This window comes from Oculina patagonica, chromosome 6 (genome assembly GCF_052425735.1).
Source record: "Oculina patagonica isolate OP01 chromosome 6, crgOcupat, whole genome shotgun sequence".
NCBI lineage: Eukaryota > Metazoa > Cnidaria > Anthozoa > Scleractinia > Oculinidae > Oculina > Oculina patagonica.
The window spans coordinates 21,067,389-21,077,448 of NC_135763.1; the positions used below are offsets into that span (position 1 = coordinate 21,067,389).

The 10,060-nt window shown below is 37.8% G+C and overlaps 1 protein-coding gene across 2 annotated transcripts in view; it reads left to right on the plus strand.

Annotated features, from left to right (window-relative positions):
• Positions 1–10,060, plus strand: part of LOC144658793 (coiled-coil domain-containing protein 63-like) — a 40,788-nt gene that overhangs the window by 6,856 nt on the left and 23,872 nt on the right. The window contains exons 3-6 of one of the 2 annotated variants that reach the window (XM_078519275.1): positions 5,436–5,535; positions 6,721–6,805; positions 8,530–8,575; positions 9,839–9,897. In XM_078519275.1, coding sequence (XP_078375401.1) covers positions 5,436–5,535; positions 6,721–6,805; positions 8,530–8,575; positions 9,839–9,897 — 290 coding nt within the window. The remainder of the gene's footprint in view (positions 1–5,435; positions 5,536–6,720; positions 6,806–8,529; positions 8,576–9,838; positions 9,898–10,060) is intronic. The other variant, XM_078519274.1, reaches the window with a different exon arrangement.

Consider the following 10,060-nt stretch of genomic DNA (forward strand, 5'->3'; position numbering starts at 1 on the left):
GGGACTTTTTCAAGAAAATTCACGTTCCAAAAAATGCCCTTCTTGTATTGAGTTGAAACTTGCTGATTTGCTGTCGAGGGTGTCGAATACGCTCCTTGTCTTGTCAAGACTCGCAAATTTCATACAGGTTCCTGATAGAGGGAGGCGAGGGGGGGGGGGGGTGTGGATTAGGGTAAAGCCCTAGCCTATTGTTTTTCCGAATTTTTTAAATCCAAATCCCAGTTCTATCTATTGGTTTTTACTTGTGATTCCCAGTCCCAGTGACCCAAATTCCATTTTCCCAGCAACAATTTGCCCAATCCTATTTCTCATTTTATCCCCTTCTAGCCCTTTCTCGTAAACAAATAATAATAAAAAGTTATATATTTGATGAACATCAAAAGTCTCTGAAGTATTCGAGACATAAAAGTAAAAACACTAACAGTCGGGGCTTTATAATTGGAAGTCATTGTATTGGTTTGATTTTAATAAGATGGTGGCCATTAATTTATCTGTCATAATTAGTGGGCGGGGCATTAAATTGTCTCTAAAACAAGAAAACAAATATGTAACACAAATGTGCATTTCGTATTCTATTGCTATCGGTAATTGAAGGGAGTCGCGAGCCCTGCTACGAAATATGTTTTTTTTTGACAACATGAATATAACAAATATGAAAGAACCCGCATTTATACAGTTGTCCATTAACTCATCAAGTCTTGACTACTAATAGTTCTCACTATAAAGCTGCCCCGCCTTTTTTATAATTTGTTTTACAGCAATAATCTAGGATTAGTGGAGTCTTTTTGTCGCCTTTAAAATTAGGCTTCTTTTTTACTGTGCCATGTACGTCAAGACATTGTTTGATCTGTTTGCTGCGGAATTTCTTGTTGTGTGACACCATTGCGTCCCAAAAGTATTCACAAGTTCAAGTCGGAAATAACACCTAGCGGAAATAACACATAACACATTATGATCCCGGGCTTATAACATTCACAATTATTAAACTTACAATGATTTCCAGTTCAAAAAGCCTAAAAATTCCACGAGTAACAAAATATGGCACATTCAAAGATTCGAGAAAACAATTTTTGCTCCTTATTCAAACCACTTTTTGGATCAAATAATCTGACAGTTTGTTAGCTAAACGAATTACCCCCGAGAGCAAACCTTAACGCTTGAACCAGCTCTTGGAACACACTTAGCCAAGAACACGAAACCGATTGCTCGAAATCTTTCGACGTATTACTAACAACTGGTTCAAATATCACTAAATTAAACACAACCAAAGCGGAGAAACCGCTCGAACAAATCTGTGAACACGCGTAAGCCAAACATCGGAGTAATCAACGTGTGACAAATGCCAAAACGCGCGTCAGTCTTTTTAATACCGTTCTAACCCAAGATAGGAATTTTTATTTACCGCTACCCCCTGTTATCGTGACATCATAATACCCATAACTTCTTCGGGCATTTTCTGCCTTTACTTCATCATTACCCAGGAATCCCTTGCGGCAAAACATTATCATTACTCAGAGATTCCTTGCGGCCTTGTTCGAGCAAATCGAGATTTTTTCTGGTATACATACCGTATATTCGGACTGTAAGTACATTCTCTATACATACGCGTAAGCTACAATGAATGCCTCCTCGGGCTTTCGTCTCTGGGCGAAAGCCCTGCGGGGGCAATAACAGAAAACTGTTTTTCGTGAAAAGAGGATCGTAATATTAACGGCATTTACTACGTTTAACCTTATGTGCTAATGAATGTTTCTTTGCAAGGTTAGTGACTTGTTTATCCCTTTATATTCATTCTTTTTCAATCATGAACAACCTTAGTTGTTCAATCAGGTCTTTCTTTTTGTCTTTCGATTTGAATTGGACCTCAAAATGGCGCAAGATTTCTTTGAGCATTGGTACGTTAAATTTGTCCAGTTTATGTTCTCTCACACACTCGCACAGGTTGAATGCGTCGTACGACAGTGGGTGCTGCGGCCCCAGTTCGTTCACTACCTCTTCAACAAGTTGTTGTCTATCAACTTCTTCTTCAAGCAATAGCTCCCTGGGACTCAGGTCGATTTTTTCTGGTTCCTGCTTTCTTCGTCTAGCCGCTGCACGGCGCGAAAAGAAGCCCTGCACTTGGCTCTTGGTCAGCGATTTTTCTCTGCCAAATAAGCGATCGTTCTGCTCGTCTCTTGCCTTGTTGGTAGTTACGTTCATAGTTCGATGCTGATGTCTTCAGCGCCATTAGGGTCAACCATGTTGGCATTGTTTGCCTTTTCGATGTCCGAGTGATGTTACGCTGTGGAGCGTTTCCCTGGTTTATGAGGCGATTCATCTTTTTTTATTTTATTAATTTTTTTTGGGAGGGGGGGGGGCGTCTATTAGACATTATTATTCAACCCATGCGCGCGCTGCCCATATATGGTCAAAATGTTAACGATATCTGTCATCCGTACATAACAGATATCCTGCCATATACGTAGGTTGCGAAGATTCGTCCGAAATCTTGTAAAGCGTTGCATAATTACAGTTTTTCTTTCTGCAAAATGTGTTTCGTTGACAATTTGTTGAATAATAAAACAATTATCCTGCTCAATCTTGCGGAATATCGTCTGATTTTAGCCAACTCGGCCTACGGCCTCGTCGGCTAAGTATCAGGCGATATTCCGCGCGATTTCGCAGGATAATTGTTAAATATACAAGAAAACGTCGTGTCTTAAGTCTATACCATGTCTTTCAGGTATATTAAAGGGGTACCTTTTTTCAGTAAAAGGTATACAAAAGGGGAACGATTTCTGTCAAAATCGTTTATAAAAGGGCAGGGGTTAGAGCTCGGGCGAAGCTTTCCCGTATAAATTTTTTTAAAGTAACCCCCCCCCCCTGAGGGGATATATTTCACTCAAATTTAGCGGGATAGTGTCAACGCTTTTTTGAAAAAAAAAAAATAGCATCGACCACACCTTGTAATGGTCAAGCCCGCACTCAGTCTACTACACAGCCGTTGGTAACGTCACGCTCTCGACAAGATTAGTTCGGCTTCCGTAACATCGCCGCATTTCGATAAGTGGCAGCTCGACAAAATTAATGAGCTGAAATATCCGAGTTGCACTCAGAGAGCAACACATGGCTCTCCTCATTCCTACTAGATCCACACGGAGTCTGTAATATCTTGTGAAGAGAGCAATTGGATGCAATAGCTGCCATTTCGTGCAGAAAGGACGCGCAAGGATTTTCTCGAAATTAGACAAAATCGCGGACATTTATTGGTCGGTTTAAATTCAATTACATTGAAACAAACAAGTAAGTTTGCAAAAACAAACATTGAGTTATCCCAATTATTTGTATTTTATGTCTACAATGCTTCAAAGACTTTAAATGTTTATAAGATAATTGTAGCACTTGCTTTGCCTCATTGGAGTCCGATAGTTTTCACAAAACACTGTTCAAACAAAACTTGTGCGACGCAAATCAGGGATTTCCCTTGTTTTCACAAGACCAGACTGGGATGTAATTTTTTCGAATAAATCCCTCCGAAAAAAAAGCCAAGCAAATAAAAACCCTTTCGGGTATGAAAAAACATCCTCAGAAGCTTACAATGTTTTTTAAAGGTTTTGCAAAGAGAAAAACAAAAAAAGGGCTGACAGGGGTTTGACAAATAAGGCTTTACAAGTCAGTCTTGCGGCAAAACAAACACTGTTTTATCGCAGCGTGGGAAATGAAAACAGCTTCTCTACAGCCAAAAACAAAAAGAAAGCTTTAACATAGAAGGGTAAAGAATCTTATCGCCCGGCAAGGTAAGAAGGAAATAATTGCTTTGGAAAACGTTTTTAGGCAAATTGTTTGCGGTATACAGATGTTCCGTGACAACACGGGCTTATGCCGAAATTTGCATAATTGATCGCAAGTGATATATTTATTGCTGTGAGCGTTGAAAATACCGAGAAATCGGCTAAAACGGTTGGAACTGCGAAAGAAAAATATTTTACATTTACAGTCTGACTTCTAGCAGTATTTAACACATCTCCAAACATTTACGGTTCTGGAATTGGTTTATCGGTCGCTCAAGCGTTTTCTTTGTTTTGGATCAAAATGGCGAATATTTGGGAAATTCGTGGAGCTCTGTACGGCGCGCAGTAAAGAGTGCCCACAAATTTTATTTCATACTTTTCTACTATGGTGTTAGTACTTTTAAGTTACAAAAGACACGATTCTAGATCAGGTCCCACATTCGAGAAAATGGCTTTCAACTACAGGCATGTCACGCTTTGCACATTCCGGAGTTTGTTGGGAGTTAAATTAAAAAAATCATCACTTAACGAGACTTAAATAGATTTCAATTACATGTATTAAACCTCTACACTATCGAGGGAAGATGAAACTTCAATATTTAAAATAATCAGCTCGTTGAATTGAGTAATAAAGTTTTGGCAGCGACCGTCATTTATAGCAAGTTTACGGAGTCTCCAATGGCGAAATGCATGGTTTTGAGGTGACTTTGAAAATCGCCTCGCAAAAAATATAAAATATCGAATTGATCCAAATAAATGTGATATTTGTTACTGGGATATAATTGTCGACTTTCACTGAAAAAATCAGGGAAATCGGCGAAGGTCCGAAAAGTGCCTTATCCGCTGTAACACGGACGCCCTCTTAAATTTTAAAATATAAAAGTGGGGTCCTCATTTACGTTTAGGAGCAGGAAGACCTTGTATATACCGGTACCACATAATTCCTTAATAATTTCCTTGCCAGTACTGGCAAAGTACACATTTCCTGTGATAATTTTTTTCAAACAAAGGAATTGATTTGTTTTGGTTTTACAAAAAAGAAAGAACTTGATCGCTACACCCAAAATCTGAGAAAAAAATGATAGGTCATCGAACTCATTTACGAGAAAGAGACGATTAATTTTTCTCACAGACTACCTTAAGGTTACTTTTGTTAGCGGCTACCAATTTTAGCGATTTTAGCGAGTTGGGCAAAAATCGCTAAATTAAGTACTCGCTAAAATTTGTCTCGGTCAAGTTTAATACTTGTTAAATTTGAGTTCTTCTCCTCCTATCCCAAAGGGAAACAAAATTATAATAGATGCCGATAACTATGTTCTTTCTGCCAATGCAAATGTTCATTCAATTTTAAGTGAATTTGTTCATTTACTGAACATTATATTTCCATCTTAGCTATATGTTCATTAAAAAGTGGTTTACGTGATATCACTAACTTTTTAAATTTTTCGGAAATCACTTAATTAAATAGTCGCTGAATCTTGCTCTGAAAAAATCACTTAAATTAGTAGTCGCTAAAAATAGTAACCTTAAGGTAATTAAGCCGTATAGAAAAAAGCCGCAATTTTGTTTTATGTGCGCACGCTAAATACGCTTGAAATTCTGCGCAGTAATTAGGATATGCAATGCAATACTTAACAGGGCGTAATTATTTTTTCCTGATTGCAGCTGAACAAGAACTTGCAAAACTCCAACGGCAGTATCGTATCATTGAAGGAGACAGAAGGGCTTACAGTGAAGAGACTCAGAACCAAATAAGAAAACAGATGTAGGTTTATTTTATAGAGAATGGTTTTATTACATTACTGCAGTTTGTTTCAATTAATCCTTATGCATGTTTTACCCTCTCAGTTTGATGATGGGCTCTATTACCAAAACATTAAGGGTATAGTCATTCATACATGTACATATATTGCAATAATATAATTGCAACATACAGTACATACTATAACTGTTTGTAAACACTTTTATTAGTATTTGTAAAATTCATTAACTATTCATGAGGGTGCAAACCAATCCCAGCGCAGTATTCAGATCACATGTACACAACTGTAAACCCCAATACAAATCAACAATATAATTAACTTTTGATACAGACTCCTGCTCAGCTAATTAGTATTCATTAACTTTTGATACAGATCTAGACTGATTCGCATAACAAAACTTTCCATTCAATTTATTGTTTTCATTTCACAAGTAGAATAAAATATTCGTGTCCGATCTGTATGGCAGTTTACAATGCAATGGCTCGCCATTGTAAACGCCCATACAGATCTCCCGCTCATATTTTATCTACTACTTATTGACTTGTTTGCTGTGAAAAAAAGATTGACTGTGGCTTCTCAAAAAAAACTTTCATAACACTTGAATATGTACTGGTAAACTTTACAATACCACATGCATATGATTGACACATACATGTAATGCAAAAGTTATTGTATATTATTGGTTGCAGAAAATGCCATCCCCATTTCTTCGCAGGTCAGGTTTTCTGGTTTCAACCTGTTTAGCTGCATGCTGTCTTCTAAACTTTTTGGCTTTTGAGACCCCCATTACATATGTACCTGCAAGATTTGCAAATGTATTGTTCCAGAAAATATCTATACCCCTTCCACGGAAGATTTTTTGTTTGAACCCCCACCCCTCTGGAAATTCCAGATAAGCTCCATACTTTCTTTAAAAAATTTTGGCTTTCGAGACCCCCCACCCCCTCAGAATTTCCAATGACCTTCCATTGGGTGGGTTTGGATATTTTCTGGAACTGCACAATGACCATCCATGGGGAAAGGATGGCTTTTTTCTGAAACTCCAAATTCCAGAGGTAAGTTAATGATTATCTTACTTACTGTTCCCCATAATTATGGCCTATTTATTCATCACAGATACTTGTAAAAGAATGTATTTTATTTGAGTCAATGGTGGGCCCCTTAATGCACTTTCAATTCTGTTATAGGGAAGCCATCCAGTCCCTTGAGAGAGAAAATGAAGAATTGATGAAAGATAACACCTTGGCTGGAAGTATGCAGAATCAGAACCAGGTAAATAAGCCATGAGCAGCAGTTTTTTAGGCTGTTGGGTATAATTATCTTCTTTTTGATAATTTTAGCTTGACAATGTCCTTATTCTTTGATGTAATTATAGACTGTCCACAGTCCCCTATTTTACCGTAAAGTCGTTGGGATCGATCATTGAGTTTGACGGGCCGCCATCTTGGTTTTTGAATGCAAGCAAAAACTAGGGAAACTAAACACCCCACATCCCTACCCACGGGCACTCGTGTTCAGGAACTAAGTTGGCGTACCGTCTAACTCAACTATTGATCTCTACAACTTCACGGAAAAGTAGGGGAATTATAAATGTCAACAGTGTACTTGTTTGTATTTCTGTTCTACTTGTTTGTATTTCAAAATCTACTAACCGGAACTACATTTCTACTTAAGCCTGTGGCAATGAATAAGCCATAGCCAATTATATACATGTAAGCTGCACACAGTCCCTGAGTGAATAAATTATGCAATTAAGAAGCGTGATAATTTGTGTGAAAAAAAGAGTGTGCACAATATGTGAGCCTGAGTGAGGCGTGCATGCCAGAAACCTTAAATTCTAATAAAATGCTTACCGCTAGCTCCCAGGGGGGTACTCCGGCTTGTAAATGACGGGGATGATCGAAGGATTTTTTTGGGTTTGAAATTTTCGATTCAGGGATTTTTTTGGGTTGGAAAATTTGGCAAGTCTTTTTTTGGGTAACTTGATTAAAATAGGGGATTTTTTGGGTATTAAAAACAACCTAATGCCTTGGCGTATTTGTTATGTTAAATAAACAAACACAAGCGTTCAATTTTTAATGGTTTTCTTTGTGTTATATTATTGCCCCTCCTGGCAATTTAGGGGTAATTTGACAAGGGATTTTTTGGGGGGTTATTTTTGGTCTAGGGATTTTTTTGGGTAATGTCGGAAGACTTAGGGATTTTTTTGGGTCCTTAGTTTTGCCTTCATTCGATCATCCCCGTCATTTACAAGCCGGAGTACCCCCCCCCCCCTCCCCTGGGCACGAGCTACCTAAACTAACTGTACACTGTAGGCTAACCAGAGTGCTATTTAGGCTAACCCGAGTGCTATAGGCTTAACCAATGTGGCATTTAGGCTAATCGGAATGGCTTGACGCATGCCTCAGAAATCCCTATTATCCCAAAATAAAGGCTAACCGCAATGCTACCTAAGCTAACTGTAGGCTGACTGGCATGACTTGAATTGCTGGCTTGCACTTTGTCAAGACCTCCCAAAAAAATAACTTACAATAATGTTATTTAATGTAATACACCATAGGGTTGAAGTTCCAGTAATTACCAGTAAGTTCTAAATAAAATATCAAGTTTGGTTTCAAAACACTGACACTTCAGTTGTTGCAATCATTCAAAAAAATCATTTCTTTACATAGCAAAATAATACATTTTGTTGTTTATAGTAAACATACTCAATCATGGTAGAAATCATTGCAATTTTTAGATGTGACCTAGCTTTTACACAATGGGACCTATAGCAAATTGCAATTTTTGTAGTTGTATAGAGTCCTAAACTCCATAAAGACAATTTAATTGGTAGCTGAAAAATAATTAAATTAATTTTACAATGTATGGTCATGCTATAGCTACTAGACACAGTACAGCTGTCTATAGAAAGCTGTGTCTGGGCTATAATATCTCTAGGCGAAGTCTGTTGTCATAGATGGAAAGCATATTCTCTGGTACTTTTTTATTTTTAGGACAAAGACAATACAGACAAATTAAGCAGTCTTCTAACCAAGGAAGGTAAATTCAGTGGCAGATATTTAAAGATGAATTACAGTCCGTACTGCGCAATCTCGGCTGCAATGTTTATGTGAGCCTCACAAACAAAGCAAAACTAAAAATTACGTGACAAACTTACCTGTTTCTTCATTATTAACGCCAGATATCCTTGCAGAACAAATAATAACAAGTAGAAGAACCTTGACACTATTTCAAACCGACGTTTCAGCTCATCGGAAGTTCTTGAACGAAGCGAACTGTAATGGCGGACTTAAAAACTTCATGTATGCTGTCACCGAAGTGTAACGTTTCAACGAATTCAAAACAAAAACGTAAACAAACCCCGAGTCTGCGCAGTACGGACTGGAAATCAGCTTTAATATAGTAATTGATGAAGGTCCAAAACCCTAATATTTTTGTATAAATACCCGGTATTTTTCAATTTTTATTTCTGCCAGAAGTTTTATTTAGCACCCATGTTCCAAGAGCATTTTACCACATTTTTTGCTGACTTCAAAACCATAAATTATAATGACCATGTCTGCAGTTGTAAAAAGCAGGGATTTCATCGCAGTCATTATTAACATACAGCCAAGAATCACTTTCTAACTGACCAAATATTTCAAGAATTGCAATAGATTCTACTTCAACTCCCTGCATACCGGTACTTTGTTTTGTTTTGGTTTAAAGTGAAGCCGCACTTGTTTCGCTTTCATGTACTCAAACCAAACTCTGCCGCATGTTCCGCCATTTATGAATAAGGTGTATAGTATCACTACTATCACAATAAGGGGTGGTGAATGGTCCTTCAAAAAAATGTGTGTCGCGCAAAATTTTAGCCAAATTTCAAGGGTCTCATCGTCTCGAATTTTTCTTTGACGCCTTCTCGGAGTCTCGATTTCTTTTGCAAGGTCTCGGGCTCGCAGAAAAGGTATCAGTCTCGCAAAGTCTCGCATTTACCATTCGACACCCCTACAATACAGTCAACTCTTGTTATAGCAGACACCCTCGGAGCTATGTTTTGAGTCCGTAATAGCAGGAGTCATTTCCAGTCAAACCTCTTTTGCTGGGGATCTGGATTTTTTAGGTAGTGTCTTCAATAGCGGGGTGTCCGAGAGTTGACTGTACATAGTATTGCTGGCAATAGTTATTCAATGTGCAATATATATAGTCACCTATAATGATTCATATGAGAAAAAAAAATGATCTTGAAACTGGTTTGAAAATTTTCAAACCAAAACCATAAATTCAGATCAGTATCAACCCAACATTTTTTGATTGCAGATGAACTCAAGGAGCAGCTTGAGGATGTCAACCAAGACATAAGAGCACTTGATGATCAGGTTAGAATGTGCAGAAATCTGTCTTGAAGCCTTTTTGTTTGTCTGACAAGCCAATTGAAAAAAAAAGAAAATACCCATACCTCCCTTGAAAGGCTAGAGGGTCACAGAAACCCTGAGTTTATTTGTTATGGTTATCCTAGAAAAAAAAGTGGCCATATTTTGA